Below are 17,390 nucleotides of genomic sequence, written 5' to 3' on the forward strand. Positions count from 1 at the left end.
AATCGATGCCCAAAAATTTTGCAACCCCTCAATATATGGGAGACGCACTTTTACTATCGTTATTTTTCCAGTCTGTGTTTTCTTATTAATTACATTGATATTCTGTAGTTTCTTTACTTACCCGATTTCAAAAGAAATAAAATAAAAAATTTTCTATCAAATTTAAAGAAATTATTTTTAACATCACCTTCTGAAGTAAGTAATAAATCCAATTTTAATATTCACAGTAAAGCAATTATTTTAGTTTGGACAGCAACCATTACCCAGTTGTAGGAAGAATTTATTCATTTTTAAGCATGCTGTTAGTTCTTTAGTCTCTCTTTATTGATGACTATTCACCAAAAAAGTGACCTTCAAACAACCTTTTTGACGTTTACTTATCTATATCTCGAAAACATATTTTATTTGTTTTCCGTTTTTTTTTTTGCTTTCTTTCGGCCTACGGTATGCAACCACATCTTTACTTTTATTTTGGATTTTATTTAGAAAGTCGCAACTCGTTCGTCTCCAGCAAAGCAGTAAAAATTTTCCACCTAAATACTAGTGCAAAGTAATACAAACAAAAAACAGAAAAAACATCGCTAAACAAAATTTGTTGTGAATAAAATAAAAAACAAAATTATTGGGTGAGTAAATGCTTAACATTAAATTGCAATTAAATACTCGCTTTGGAAAATCAACTTTAAGTGACGCTTAGTATTTGCTAAACTAACATGATGCTCTTAATTTGTAATCGAAGGCAATTTACTATAGTATTCTGAATATATATATATACACATATATATATATATGAGTGTGTGCGTTTCTCGTTTTTAAATTATGAATGTGCTTTACGTTTTATAGAGATAATGAGACCCTGAAGGTTAAAGTGCTTATTATGAATATTTATTACTGATAAAAAAAAAAAAAAAAGTAAGTAAATAAATACAAATTTTCGTGAAGAGCTTCTAACTAATATGAAAATTTGTGTATTTATAATTATCTGAGAGTTCGTTTAACCGGCGCCTCGCGAAAAAATGCCGGTTTTATCTTTTCTCTTTACAAAAAAGAAAAAAAAAATGAAACGTGAAATTTTTCGATAGCTTAAAACGAATACTATTTTACCAACAGATTTTGCTTATGTCGACTTGTTGTTTTAGCATCTCTAATGACCTGTACTTTTGCCAAAAAAAAAAATTTTAAAAACCCAGACGATATGCAAAGCATATAGTACTTTTTTTTTTATATCGTAGGACAAATGTACGCTTACTTATCATTCAACTCATAAATATGTATTTTTAGCTAAGGGTCGTTTTGTAACATTGAAATTTTAAAGCACTGCAGTCATGTTCACTTGTCCATCCAAGAAATTTTGCAAAATTTCAATATCACATTCTTAACCTCTTCGCTATCAGGATATCCTGGGGAACACCTTCAATAAAGACCAACATTTTTTTTTTTTTTTTGGCGATTATATGACATCAATTGATATAGACTTTACGTCCATGCATTTAAAGTATTCTGAAAAAGTAAAATAAAGGGTCCTTTAAGTTGGCAACATATATTTGACGCCACGTGGTGTTAGGAAACTTCTGTGATATAAATGTGACGTAGGAGTTATTACGTAATATACTAGAGCCCAAATAATGCAATAAAATCTTTTGTTTCCACTTCTGATGCATTAGTGTTTAGTAATAACTTCCCAACTCTCTGGTCCTTTCATTCTTGATTACTATAAACTTTATACCTTGAAGACACCGTTTCCCGCTAGGCCTTGAGTTATTAAACATTCCAGGCCGCTTGTCATATTATGAAAAAGTAAGCTTTCGCTTTGCTATTCAGCCGAGTTTGCGAAGCAGCTGCTAAACCACGTAATTACCCGCCAATTAATTGTCTACGCTTTATTTGAATGGCAATGCAAGATACTTATGCCAAATTTTAGATGCTTATATAGCATATGAATAAGAATAACTTCCCCCTTCTTCAAATTAAATGCGCGGTTGTCAATAATACATAAGTAGTCTCCAGACGAACGCACGGATACATTTTTAAAACGATTCGGGAAACTCACTCTGATCAGATAAAAGTAAAATTATTTTCCTCGCATTTCTTCGGAGGAACAAATCTAGTATACCGTCTTCTTTTCGCGGTATAAAAATCTTCGAAAGGTCGTCTAACTACCTCTGCTATGACAATCCATAAAAGGGCACCAAAGTTTATTTCATTATCATATTACTGAACTTATCGCCAAACTATCTAGTAAATAATGCAATCGTTAAAAAAGTCATATTTTATTCTAATTTTTATGTAAACCCTTATGTGCAGACTTCCTCCTTACAACACGATTTCGATCCTTGGTTTTGATATAACACGATTTCAAAAAATCGAATACGTATTCGTCTGGAATTTTTTTTCATTTCGCCTATTGCTTTTATTTTTATTTCATTGTTAATAAACAACTTTGAGAAAAACAAATAGCTTAACTGTAATTTTTTTGAAAATTAATTTTGTAGTCGTCATTGCTATTTTAATGCAAGAGTACAGCAAATTTATACGGATGTACGCAACACCCAAAAGGAGTTGATATAGGCCGACCTTTCACTATACACTGTGAATGGATTTAAGCTTGTACGTCCGTCTGTCCACTTTGTTTTCTTTTAGAGATATTTTGATGATATTTGATACACTGGCGTGTTTTGGCTCCCAAGGACGCACGACATTGAAGATGGTTCGGAGCATTTTTTCGATCATTACCCATTTAAAGCCTACTCTTGAAAAATCGTTATATGAATAAGTATAGGATGATCTAGAATATACAGTGGTGCAATACAGTGGTTTTCCTTATTACAATACATTCTTCACTTTTGTTTTTGATCGCAGTGTTCAATTTGTTTTTATAAAAACTTAAGGTTAACTTCCTTCTCCATTTATATGGAATGCAGTTTCAACTATCATAAACTTTACGCATTAATCCATGAGTCTTATATAACACCGTGCATATTTTCTTGATCTATTGCCTCGAGTTAAGATTGTTATATGAGGGACGCCTGTATTTAACTTCACCTAAGACTGAAGACTTCCTTAAGAAATTTAAACAAAAGTATTCATAAGATGTTGGGTATTAAAGATTCGACTTAAGTTCGCTCTCTCTCTCTGTCTCGGTTTCTTTCTTCTTACTTCTCTCCCACTTCATTAGTTTCTCTTAGGGCTCTCACTCTCTTCATAAGCTTACGATAATTATAAACGTATTGGGGGCTCGTTTCTGATAATTTGCAAAACTTGCCGTTGTCATGTTGCGTTTTGCATATATTTTTCATAATATTCCGCTCTAGATGCATAAATGCCAACGTGGAATATGAAATAAAAAAAGAGTGTTTATATATAAACGCATTGCTTTAATTATGCAGAGATATGTGACTTTTCTTTTTCTCTTCGTCGTCCTCTCTCTTTATAAAAGTTAATGTTGGAATATTTTGTTTTTTTTTTTTTTTTCGTTTAGTTCACATTAAGTGCCTTTTCTCGTCGGTATACTTTTTGGTTTCTTTATAAAAAATTTTTTTTTTTTTTTTTTTTTTGATAGACTTTCTTGTCTCACCGAGCGGTTTCTTTTTTCATAAAAGTGGTTAAAATATTTGTGTCCATTTACACTCCAAGTTTAGGCGTTGTCCAAGTAAGGTGTACATAGACGATACTTTTATAATTCCTGAAATATTTTGGAAATTTTTTATTTAAAAAAAAGTGATTGAAAAGTAAGTTTTTACCTAACTTTTTCAAGTGCAATTTGTTTAAGTGCCATGTGCTCCGTTACATTTTATTAACTATGCGTGCCCACTTACACTATATTATCGAAGGTCAATCGAGTCAAATGCAATGTAAACTTACTCTGAAACTCTCTCATACTATTACTTCGCTACCTTTCTCTTCAACAATTTAACCTTTTACAATGTCAAAAAAAAAAAAAAAAATACATACTGCCGTCGTTTTTGCTGTAGGCTTCTTCTCACTGTTTATTTGAAAGACATAAAATAAAAATATTTTATTTGCAAATATTTATGCATACGTAAGAAACTGTACGTTTAGCGCATGGGCCGGCTTTTTCCTTTTTTTTTTTTTAATATAAACAATTTTAAGTCGTCCATAATAATGGATTTAAATAAGAGTGAAAGTATTCGTATACTATATATACATATATATATATACATATATATATTATGCAACAACAATAAGAACTCATACATCTTGTAGATACGTAGTGACGTTTTTAGTGAAAAGAAAATTATGTGTCTCCCTTAGTTGTGATGCTAATTGATGAGCAACAATGTTGCCAGATTTTGCTCAACTTGAGGGTACTAATGTAAAAGATAAGTGACGTGGGTTTTGCGAAATGGTATTAGTGCGAAATAAAAGATCTACACAATTTATGTACATATGCATATGTGTTATTAGTAGTCTCAATATATTTTATGTAAGACAGTAATAATCATTTGCCAACGCTTGAAACAGGCTACGTAGACCAATAAAGTATGTACCCTGATAAGATTGAATAGCGATATAATCATTTCATGCAAGATCCCTGACGTTGTTATTATTGGACTCAAATATCATTTTATATACCGCGGAAAATAAATTTATGGTCATTCGTCAACGCTTCTAACGGTTCATTTATGTTCGCCTATCCTTCCTTCTGTTTAAATAATTGATGTAACAAATTTATATAGATTGGCAAGACAAATTGATACCATATTCGTTCAGCACATAACTTGCTTTGACCGAAATATATATATATTTATATGTATGTAAGTATATCTTGCACTGAGGAGTGAAAACTTAAATCCAAATATATCAATTTTTAAATCAATCTGATGAATATAACGAGAAAATTCATATGTGTTATTATTAGATATATATATAGGCGGACATATATGTAATGGATTTCAATATGTATGAGTACACATATCCTTATATCAAAGCAAGTTATCTATTGTAAGATTATGGTCTAGTTGATGTTGTCAATCTATATAAACGACAAAAAGCTCCTCCTCTCGGGCTGGTTTCCTCAGCGATTATTACAATGAACTAACCCTTAGCCGCTGCTCTTGTTTTCAAATAAAACTTCATATACACTGGCCAGTCGTTCCCGACAAAAACACAGGTAGTGAGTAGTTTTAAAGCATTTACGGAAGCGTGAAGACTGGCAGCAGATTTGTCGTGGCTTGTTTAATTTTCATCAGCTACGAAAAAAAGTCGAAATAATCGAAATGCCGGTGCCCTCAAAATCGCCGTACAAATCTAACAAAGTCAAATATTGTGCAATTTTCTTTTTTCTCTTTACAAAAGATAATATTTTATGCATAAAACCCTCGCCATTCGATTAGTCTGGAAAAAGATACGTTTTGTCCATGATTGCGTAAAAGTTTTTAACTAAAAATTCAAGCGCCATGATCAACCAAGCATTGTAATAATTACACTTTTTTCGTTTTCGTGGTTCCCAAATAAAAAATGTCGAGTTACTTGAAGTGAAGTTGGAGGGATGTCGTTAAACTAAACTATAATAAGAATCGAGCTACCATTGAGACTGAACGGTCGTCGTAATAAACACGAATCTTCTAATTTCGGATTTCTCTGGGCTGTTTCTACATGGCCCATACCATTAGAGATTATGGATTCCTTGCTGCATTTCTCCGCCCGGTTAAACGGTCTTTTGAGTTTTAGTGCTCTATTGCCAATCTGTCCATGAAAGTTGGATAAGTTTGGTATGGACAAGGAAACTAATACATGTTCAATTCTTGAGAATTATAAACAAATGGATGCTTATAATCGGATGGACGCAATTTTTAGACAAACACATTTTCAATTATTGAGAATTATAAACATTCATAAACGCTTATTCTCATATGCTAGCAATTTTTATACGCTTACTCTCATATGTTGGCAAATACGGTCATGAGTGTTTCCATATTCACATAAGAATATTAGTTGATAAGCTAGTTTCTCAACATTGTGTAGAAGAGAAAAACCAAAATGTCTCTAAATAGTTTATGTCTACACAAAAAACCTATTTCTGTAACATACATATATCTAAATATGTTCGCATATACAGGCATCAAAGTTCAGATACACACATGTTAAGCTTCTTAGCATTTTTGCATTAAAATTACAAAAAAAAAAAAATTGAATACAGTAAGCACTTGTTTAATTCGGTCTTTGCGTTTGCTAAAAAAGAACTCAAAACAAAAATCACATAAAAACAAGTAAGAAAATTATATTCAGTCGTGGCCATCACCGTCGTTCTAAAAAACACAAAAAAATATAAAAACTAAATTTTCATGCTCTTTAATGTAGAATAGACGCGGCTGCTTTTTTCTATTTTCAAAATAAAAGCTTTGTCTCGTGTTCCCAGTTTATATGGTGCAGTAGGCATAACCTTCCGACCGATTGAACCTGTTTTGTATGCCATCGCGCTTGCAAGAACTTCCATTTAGAACAGATGGCCAGACAGACGTATTTATCTCGATTCAGAATTTGATGCTGGACCAAGGATATATATACTTAGTGGCATTTTGTGATGTGTAAAATAGCCTCAGTCATCTTCGAAATTAAAACCTCTTTTCGAGTGGAATATACGACTACTGAACGTTTCGCCAATACGTGTACGTTCTATATTAAATAAACCGAAGGACTGAGCCTTTTTAACAGGAGCCTCTCTAAAGAAAAAGGCAGAACTTCTACACGTTTTTGTTTTGCTTCGTTCCTAGTCTTTCCTTGTTTGAAGAACGTGACTCCTCAATAATTTGTATGATGTAAAGTTACGTAACGTTCTTTTCAATTCATCTCCCATATCTTGATTTATGTGCAAGAATTTGGGAGCACATCTAATAACCTGAAAATGCCGATCGCCTGAAGCATGAATTAGGAAAAAACTCCTTAAAAATAATTGTAGAATCATTTAAATGAGGAAACCGGACTATATGTCGACAGCTGGAATTGCGTCACAATATTACATAAATGTTATTTTAAACGTTCTATCAAATGTTCTGTTAATTGATATTCGCTTTTGAAAAATACATATCCGTGAATTATTACTAAAAGGATTTCATTGATACGTTCTCAATTTTTACTATTACTATTAGGTAATCGCGAATCTCACAATGACCACGTACTTCAGTTACCCCAATGAAGCCTTGCAATGCGAATTGGCACGTATTGCTAATGCTATTGTGGCGCCCGGCAAAGGTATTCTCGCTGCAGACGAATCGGTTTCGACTATGGGTAAACGATTAAAGGATATTGGCGTTGAAAATACCGAAGAAAATCGCCGTCAATATCGCCAGCTATTGTTCACTAGCGATCCTTCATTGGGAGAAAGCATTTCCGGTGTCATTTTATTCCACGAAACTTTATATCAGAAAACCGACGACGGTACACCATTCGTTGAATTGTTAAAGCAGCGTAACATTATACCCGGCATTAAAGTCGACAAAGGTGTTGTACCATTGATGGGTTCAGAGGATGAATGTACTACTCAAGGCTTGGATGACTTGGCTTGCCGTTGCTTTCAATACAAGAAAGATGGCTGCGATTTTGCTAAATGGCGTTGTGTTTTGAAGATTGGCAAGAATACACCCTCCTATCAAGCCATTATGGAGAATGCTAATGTATTAGCTCGTTACGCTTCTATTTGCCAATCGCAGGGCATCGTGCCGATTGTAGAACCAGAAGTATTACCCGATGGTGATCATGATTTGGAGCGTACCCAAAAAGTCACGGAGACCGTTCTGGCAGCTGTTTATAAAGCTTTGAACGATCATCATGTCTTTTTGGAAGGTACGCTTTTGAAGCCGAACATGGTAATGCCTGGACAATCGTGCAAAAAGCAATATAAACCCGAAGATGTGGCCTTAGCCACTGTAGAAGCATTACGCCGCACAGTACCCGCTGCTGTGCCCGGTAAACAATTTAATCACTTTTTTACTTTTTTAAAATTATTAATATCGAATGTCTCTTTTCTACAAGGTATCACTTTTCTGTCGGGTGGTCAATCGGAAGAAGAAGCCTCTGTACATTTGAGTGCTATAAATAATGTTTCTTTGCTGAAACCGTGGGCTTTGACCTTTTCTTATGGTCGAGCCTTGCAAGCTTCTGTATTGCGTGCTTGGGGCGGCAAAAAGGAGAGCGTCGAAGCTGGACAAAAAGAATTACTTAAACGTGCTAAGGTTAGTGATAGTAGTAGTGATTTTGAACTTAACACTTCAGAGGATTTTGTAGAAATTAAGTTTTGTTGTTGGAATTTATAACATACGCAAGTGAAACACACATGTATAGGGGGATTATTGTTATCTCATTACGGATTTTAAGCTAGATTATGGTAAAAGTTATCGATACATTCCCATATGTATATACACACAGCACTCGGGTATTATGATAATTTTTTTAATTAAAATTTAATTTAAATTTACACATAAACGCATGAAAACAACCCAAGCATACCTACTGTAAGGCACTAGAAATTGATCACTTGACTCAACGCACTATTAAATATTTTTGTAATTATTTTTAATAACATTATTATACTTAATCTGTTTGCTTATTTAGGTTGTACGTGGTGTTGCTTTAGGTCGTTGCGTGCCGCAACGGTGTATGGTAAAACCATTAGACGATAACCTTTATATTAAAATATTAAAATTGTTTCATAACATTGAATATAACCTACTTTGTCAATTTGGCTGGAAATTCGAGTAACAAGTCGCCTCTAATGTAAATAATCATCAGCAAAGCTTTTAACATTTCATTGCGTTCGATAATTGTTTAGCGTTTGTTTCTTTTTTATTTTTCTTTATCATTTCATTCATTTGCATTCCTCATCGAAGTGAAATTAATGGGTGATATGAAAGGTCTCCGGGGTTCTCTGGTCTTCCTTTGAGCTTCTTTTTGCAGCCTATTCTTCTCAAATAATTCCACACTGCTATGTAGTCGATGTTTACTGCCTCCTCTATTTCCTCACATCTTGTGTACTGGTCTTACTCCAGCATTGCCTTTTTCAGTGACTGTGAGGTGCATCTTTGACATCGAAACTTCCAGAACGGAATCAAGCAAACTACTCTTGGATCCTTCGTCCATGTATACCATTCTTACCGTACTTTTCAAAAAAAAAATTTGTTTCTTGAAGCGTTTTTATCTTCTTTATAATAGAAAGCATTAAATAGCGTATTTCTTCGGATATTTTACTCATTTTCGAATCAATATAACCAATCAATTTTTACTCGAGCAAAGAATTAGAAAACTATCTCCGCAAAAAATTGAAGCTGAAATGTCACTTCCTAAGCACATATTCACTTGAGACAATCTAGTGGCAAAAAACCGCGGAGACCCATTACATTAAATTTTAGTTCAATTACTGCACCAGCTAACAATGAGGGACCGTATAAAGGCTATATAAGGCTTGGTCAAAAACCAGGGCGATTGTCCAAATTGGTCACGCAGTCTGTCTTAGTTGTCTGCGTCTCTGCTTTTCTCCCCTTAATATTCCGAAAGTCGCTAAAATTACCATATATGGACATAGTCATAATTAGCTCACAAATATGATCTACGTCTGCAGAAAAGAAATACATACAGTATTGAAAAAAAAAGGGCGAGAATATTTAAATAATATAAGGCGTATATCAAACAATTCGATGATTAACTTTAAAAATTATGCACTAACCGGTGTCGTGAAACATTTTAAAGCTTACTTACTAACTCGCCTACAATTAACGATCTCTTCATTCTTACTTAACACTAGATTGCCGCGTAGTGGGGTTTTACTCAAACGTCGAGATTGACGGTTTGAAAAAAAAAAATTATTTTAACAGAAACTTTAGTCAAAAACATATATTTTTACATACACATTCTGTTTTTAAAATATTTTCGCCGTTGGTTTTTTGCAATATCTTTAGCACAGACGGCTTTAGCTCCATTTCTTTTTCATGACACTTGAACTTGACCATTCAAGCGTTTCGATGCCGAATTTCATGCCAAAGTTATCTGGTTTATTCGGCTTGTGTTGAGTAAAGCAACATTTGGCTGTTGTTGGAAACAATTGTTTATTGACTGTTCCGTTTGTTCTTAATAAATGCTTTCCATACTTTATCTAATCAGCCAATTTGACTGACATCCGTCAAAGTGGGTACATATGGATTTTTGCAACTAAGGGATGGGTATTAGTATTTGTATATAGTTCACAATTTTATTGAAAACCACAACGTCTTTTTAAAAAAATCATATTATATTTCCAAATACAGATAACAATAAAGTTAACACGCTCCGGCAATCTAGTGTCAAAATGGTGATTAAACTTAAAATTTTTTAAGATGGGTCATATTGGATACAGTAGCATACGTCACTTAAGCTTGATCTATATTGCTATAAAAAAATTAACATAAAACACTGTTTCCTTATCTTGAGCGGGAACAGGCTCCTGCAGCTAAAACACTGTTTCCTTACTTTAGGTTTCATTGTTGCTTTATGGTTTCATTTTACTTTTGCTATTATTACTGCTTCCATTACATTTCTTGTAAAAGAACATATGTTTCATTTCCAAGTTCATTGTCACGTTTTTTTGATCTTTTATTTTTAAATTTTTATTTTAATTTTATTAACAAAATGTTTTTTTTTTTTTTTTTATTATATATAATCGATATTTCTCATTTTCTATCTTTCTTCAACTAATGCAGGCCAATGCACTTGCATGTCAAGGCAAATATGTTGCTGGCTCAATACCGTCATATGCTGCCAATACCAGTTTGTTTGTTGCCTCACACAAATACTAAAAAAACGAGAAACAAAATCGCTTATAAACAACAAACACAAACATAAAAAAAAAAAAGAAAGAAAAAAAATTTTAAGAAAGTTTACAAAAAGGTCTTGAAGAATTATGCAAAATTGCTCAGAAAATTTAAGACTTATACAGCATTCCTGTTTACTGTTTTAGTTTTTATAAGTAAACTCACGTTAACTCTTAATAGTCCGGAATTTTCCTAAATTTGCTTACCGCCGAGTTCAAACAGAAAACAGCTTACCGCCATTAAGCCTAGTAAGTTGAACTATAGTGGCGTTTATGAGGCGGTAGTGGACGATTAAGGGTTAATTTAAAATTTTTAAGTATAAAATCATATTAACAAAAAAAGAAATAGAAATTTCCTGAAATCCTCAAATGATTTGAATTTTTAATGCTTATTATCTACAATAATTTTAGGGCGGAATTTTAGAGGTTGTTGTGAAAAGTTTTCATTTGAAAATATTTAATGGAATTCGTGTTTACAAGGTGTAGCATGTTTTCATTGAGAATTTTAGCTTTAACCGCTTTTTACCAAATCATGTAAGTGCTCACTATTTTTAATAAATCAACTATTTAGGCGTTATTTTTTTTTTAAGAGAATCGAATTGAAATCCTAGATCTATAAAAATTTAAAATTGCTTCGGAAGATATTTTGTTGTAAGGAAGATCCGCTCAATGCCCAGTGGGGCTCATTTTATAGACAGAAAAATATTTAAACGGATTTCAAATTTGATACCTGCACAGCTGCACCGGTGGTGAAGAGAGCTACAATCGACTTGCAGCATTACTATTTTGAACACAGCCGTCGCCTATGCCAGGTCTAAACTAAGCTTAAACAAGTCAAAATAACACAATCGTGCAAGCCTAATCATGAAATACCCTAGACCACCTTATCTAATACAATTCTTTATTTAGTTTAGAGATAAATTATTAAAAATTGCATCTTATCTCCATAGATCATCAGCCTTTATATTGAATTTTGATTCAAGCGAACCAAATTTAACAAAATTCATGTTCTTGCCAAAGACCTCTACTTATTTTCGCCGTAAAGTACTTGAAATTGAACTCTCTGGTCAGACCAATTAAACCACGCCTGCTAAAGCGGACTTTTATTTAAATTTATACGCAGTCCTTACAGTAAAAAATGAAACATTAGACCGTTACCCTAACGAAAGGTTTAACTTTGTACAAAGGGTTCGAAACATCAACCCATCCTATCCAAATTTCTCGCATCAATTTAGTATATCGAAATAGTATTACTCAGCAATTTTTGTTGGGAAATTTGTGAATTGCAAAAATTTTTTTCTTAGTAAATTGTTTCAAAATAAGGAATGTAAATTGCCCGATCGAGTTCATCTTCAATCGGGATTTTTTCCTGGGCTGAACCATGTCAGTGTCAAATTTCATCAAAATATTTCAAAACTTACTGATAGATGAGAATGTTATTGGAATTCAAAAATCTTTAAAAATTCGTGCTTTCGAATCCGTTCCCCATTTTATACATCTTCGTTTAAATGCATAGGTTTTGAGAAATGCATCCTTTCTATTTTAGATATTTTTTATTAATAGCCTCATAATATTGCATTAGATGCAGATAAATTAGCTTAAAAGAATCTAAAATTAATCATCAGCAATTTTGGCCAAGTTGTGGTTGAAAAATATAATTTCAGTCAAGAAGATGTCGTCGAAAAGTGGAAGCTTTTGAATATAAAATTGATATTCTTTTACACACTATAGTCACACTTGAACAATTTTGCATGTAAAGGTAATGAAAATGAATTATATGTATTGTTATATAATTAAAATTTCATTTACTTATTTTAATAATTAACTTACAATAGCAATTATAAGCTAAAAAAAAAGTCAGCTACCAGGATTTTAAGCCTATTACAAATAATAATTTAAGATATAGGGTCATCCATTTGGATCACATTTTTTGAAGTGTTTTTAACACACGCACACAGCGTACACACATTCTTATAGCTTACAACAGTTATGTTGCCCGTAAGTGGAATGAAGTTTATATTTGGTTGAATGTTTCGTGAATAAGAATTATTGCCCCTTTGGGCCCATTGGGTTAAAGAAAACATATGTGATGTGCGCACCGGAATTTTACGTGTATAAAGATGACTTTTGGATGTGGTTTGTGGGTTGAAAATGTTATTTTTGAACATGAAAACGAGATTGAAGTTACCGTCAATGGAGAACACTAGAGAAACTTAATTCATTTTTTGTGGCAAAAACGACGTGTGGCTGCATATCATGATGCAACATGCCATACATTTCGTGACAAAGTCAGTTTGTTGCGAGAAAAGCTGAATGGAAATGCCTAGTTGAGGCGCAGAGCGATGAGCTGAAGGCATGTATGTCCACTGAACTGTAAGACTATGTTGAAGCATTGGTTTACTTCAATAAGCCAAGAACCCTCAATGACCTCTTAATCATCAAAATTGTTCGTGTTATCGATGAAATAAGAACAGATTTATGTAAAAAAGTGGCAAAACTTGATGTTCGAGGATTGAAGTCTAAAGGCGGTCATCACTTTTAAGTAAGAAGAAGCACTATAGTAGGACACGGTCCAAAATTAAACACCCTACACCACTTCGCTTAATGCAGTTGTTGATATAACGACTTCTTAAAATGAGATGTTATATGGGAATTGGTTGAAGAAGTGGTCCAATCCGAACCATTTTCAAAAGATTTCGTCCTTGGGCCTAAAATGTATAGGTCTTTCAAATTTCATCAAAATATCTCCAAAGTTGCCATCTGGACAGACATCAGGCGGACGGATCGGCGGACAGGTTCAGATTCAGAAAATGATTCTAAATCGATCAGCATCTCCCGCAAGGGTCTATTGTAAGCCCTTGTGGGTGTGAAATACGTTCACACAACCTTAATATATCCGGCACCACAAGTGATGTAGGGCATAATAATATCAAGTCATATCAAAAATAAAAAAAATTCATGTTGATATCTTTTATCGTTTAGCGTTTATTATAAATGATTTATTATATACATTAGGTTTAATTATAATATATGGTTAAAATATAAAATAATAGTGAAATAGAATTACTTATAGAATAGCATAAGCTATAGAGTATGAAAACTATACAAAAAAAAAAAGTTTTAAAACTAATTCTTTTCCTAAATATTTCTCTTTTAGGCTGACAGTCAAGCTGCAGTTGGTAAGTACGTAGCCGGTAGTGTGGTCGGTGTTGGAGCGGATGCTGGCTTATTTGTAGCCAACCATGCCTACTAAACAATTGAGTTAAATCAATAAAAAGATATTTTACTTTACTTCATTGAATGTTCAAACATTAGAAACTACAGTTACAACAGATTTTATGATCAACACCTTTATATACATGCATATATATGTTAAGTAAAAATTTTGGAAATTGTATTTGTATATAATATATTTTTTACCGGTTTTTTTTTTTTGACCTTGTGCCGTAAACGGAATTCAGGATAGTTGCAAATACCTCATAACATGTGAAAAACGCTTCGTGTTCAAAAAAATCTTTAACTACGCAAGTTACACAAATTCATATTTCATATAACATTTTTTAGATAAACATTAAGACAAAAAAGAACATGAAAGCACAATATTTTATGAAAAGTTGTTCATTATTGTAATCGTGTATAGCTAAATAATAAAGTTAGCAAAAAAAAAAAAAGAGAAAATATCTACATAGAAAACGTAAGCGTAAATTGTTCAGAAAAAACATTTCCTTCATTTGTTCGTTTTTTAAATAAAAGCTAATTAGGCATAAATAACATAAAATCATTATTTGTTTTTATTAAATATTGAAAATTTGTTAGCAATTTTTTATACCCATGACGGTTATCCTATTTCTGTAGAATAATTTTGAGGAAACTTATATCATGTATATGTGATAGTTTATAAGCAAGGAGCAAGATGGAGGGAAAGGAAAAGCATTCACTGCTGTCGTTATATAGGCGTGTTAGCGTTTTAGGAGTGTCCTTTGAAATGTTTGGATCATTTTCCAATTCTCTTGGAAGCTTGCAGGCGATATCTTCATTTTTGAGACCGGGACAGAACGCATTGGGTAGACGTGGTCAATTTTTACCATTTTTATAAAGGTACCGCAATATCGCCCATAGACTAAACTTTTAAATTTCTGTAGATTTATCTCTTGTAGTTTGTGAGTAACGTGTAAGCCAATATTTTATTCCCTTCGAAAAACCGAGGTGTTCTCAGTTTACGTACCATTGTAGACGTGTCTTTCGACCGATTTGTTCAGCTTGCAGTACCAACCTGCCTGCAAGAACTTTCTATGCTTTTGCCAAATTTGAAGTCGATAGGTTTTACGGCCGGGAGAACGTTTACAACAGACAGTTGTGTTGTAAAGTACTCTGAAGTAGTAGTACTCAGGGGCACAGAGCAGCCCTTGTCAATTGTATCCGCCAGCGCATACTTAGTTTAAGAAAGGATGGTTTCTATTTGCCTAACCGAGGTTATGTGGTAAATCCAAGGACGAGTGTAGTCGCGTTCGTCTAAAGTAACGCTGAAGGCTTTATAATTTAGATTTAAGATTCACGTGTGCCAGGAGCCCGCTTACTATCTATCTCGATGTATATGAACTCCTCTGAGAGGGAGTTTGGTCGTCGTGATAGGTCTTGATTGCCGGGTACAGACCTGCGGGGAATATCGTGGCGACTGTGATTTTCAGCCACTCCTAAAGCAAATAATTAGAGGTGATTGTAGACTTTAATACTTCCCAGAATGGGTGTATAGGGCCAAACACATTAAATCGACTTGATAATCCAATTGTAACAGAGCCCTTACCTGCTAGGGATTGTTTTACTTTCTGGAGGGCGCCGGTTCAAGCATAAACAACCATTGTGTCAACGAACATCGTGAGATTAAGTTTTCCTACAGACATTCAGATTAAACCGCTACAGACATCCGCTCTTCAACGACATACTAAAATGGCCTGACTAAGCACTATCTTCAATGTTTGACCTTTTTATCCATCACTCATGAACATATAATTTTTTGGCAAGAATATTATTATGCTTCTCATCAAATCATGTTTACAGCCTGATATCGTCAACATAAGGGACTTTCTCACTACCTTCGATAATTGGGGGGTTTTAAATTCACTTTTATCAAAAAATTTAAAGTAAACTCTTTCAGAACTCCCGGAAAGAGACAATAATGTTCACTCAACACTATAGCCACCATGTCCCATGTGACTGTTCCATACATTGGTGTCAGCGTTTAATCCGTGGAAAAAAAATCCTCCTTTTACAAAGTACCTTGCGCGCAATTTGGAAATTCTCGTTACTTTCTGATCAATACATATATTCCACATTCAGTTGCTTAGCGAAAGAGACCTCATTGTGTTGCAGACTCTGATAAGACAATTACGAAAATCAGTTCGGATATATCGTTTCTTCACCATTTCAAATTCACAACCGGGACTGATTTTTTGCTGAATCATTTTTGGTCTTTTCAAAGGCGCGCTCAAACGGCGAGTTTTGCGATTTGGTACAGATTTCTATTAAGTATTGAGAGACTTTTAAAAGGTCCATAGTCAAGTTTTAAACTGACTTGTAGCCAATTGTCAATCAAGAATATATATGGAGATCTTCCACTTTCTATCTCAGTTCCACGACCAAAAGTATTAGGTGCAAGTAGGAAACGTATGAATGGCTAAATGGATGTGAAAAAGCAAACGAAATGCATTTCGCAAAGTTTTAAAGCCAATAGGAAGATATTGTAAAGTATTTTGCTTGAAGTCGAGCAGTAGCGCAAATAGCGAACGTGCGAGCTCTTAGAAGCCCCTTTAAAATGTGTCTACCAGGTCCAGATATAATACGTTAGAAATTGCACTTGGAGTTTTGCTTATTGTAGGCATATGTCTCAACTAATTGCGTCCTCTTTGTGGAGACATAATTACGCTTTCCAGTGCTTGCGGTACAATTGTATATTAATTGATGTATATAAAGCCCAGAAGGACTTGATATAAATGCACCTTTTATTATACCAATTGAATCGGAAAGTGGTTCAGACTCAACTTCGGAACCGATCTAAGCTGGTCTGTCTATCTGTCCGCGCTATATTTTCATGTTCAACTCAAAGAAAGCAATTTTTGAGATGTTTTGATGAACTGAAATGTTTTAATTTAAAGACAAGCGCTATTGGTTCGGACAGGGCCACTTTTTCGACCAATTCCCATATAAAACCCCAGTTTTGAAAAATCATTATAAAAATTAATGTATTAAGCGACGCGTTGTAGGGTATTTATTGGTGGGTCGTTTGTCAATTCTGTAATGTATTTACTTATTTGAATTAGTTTTATATAAAAAACAACAGAAGAAGTTTTAAATTTTGCGCTTAATATTCGCGATCGTAAGTTTTCCAAAAACAGGAAAGTGTTATAGGTTCTAGTGAAAAGTGGATATACTCTAAGAGATTTTCGATGAGCATTTATGGACATTATAAAGGTAAGTAGGAGAAGATAACTTTCAAATAATCTTATCCTACTGCTAGTAATGTTCGACGGGGAACACCTTTAATTTAAAAGCCTTTATGCATTTACCTTAGGCAGGGTAACGTCAATATCCCCCT

The 17,390-nt window shown here is 33.6% G+C and overlaps 1 protein-coding gene across 3 annotated transcripts; it reads left to right on the forward strand.

Moving 5' to 3' along the window:
* The first annotated feature begins 452 nt into the window (after positions 1-452).
* Positions 453-14,469, forward strand: LOC119638355 (fructose-bisphosphate aldolase). 3 transcript variants are annotated; one of them, XM_038035098.1, is made up of 5 exons: positions 453-626; positions 7,110-7,926; positions 7,993-8,192; positions 10,689-10,763; positions 13,956-14,469. In XM_038035098.1, the coding sequence occupies exons 2-5, from the start codon at positions 7,128-7,130 to the stop codon at positions 14,049-14,051; spliced, it is 1,170 nt and encodes a 389-aa protein (XP_037891026.1). In that variant the 5' UTR covers positions 453-626; positions 7,110-7,127; the 3' UTR covers positions 14,052-14,469. The 3 variants fall into 3 exon arrangements, with proteins under 3 accessions (XP_037891026.1, XP_037891025.1, XP_037891024.1); XM_038035097.1 differs by lacking the exon at positions 10,689-10,763 and having other exon boundaries at positions 455-626; XM_038035096.1 differs by lacking the exons at positions 453-626; positions 13,956-14,469 and adding an exon at positions 3,607-3,728 and having other exon boundaries at positions 10,689-10,834.
* Positions 14,470-17,390: the final 2,921 nt, after the last annotated feature.

This window comes from Glossina fuscipes, unplaced genomic scaffold (assembly GCF_014805625.2).
Source record: "Glossina fuscipes isolate IAEA_lab_2018 unplaced genomic scaffold, Yale_Gfus_2 88, whole genome shotgun sequence".
Taxonomy (NCBI): Eukaryota; Metazoa; Arthropoda; class Insecta; order Diptera; family Glossinidae; genus Glossina; species Glossina fuscipes.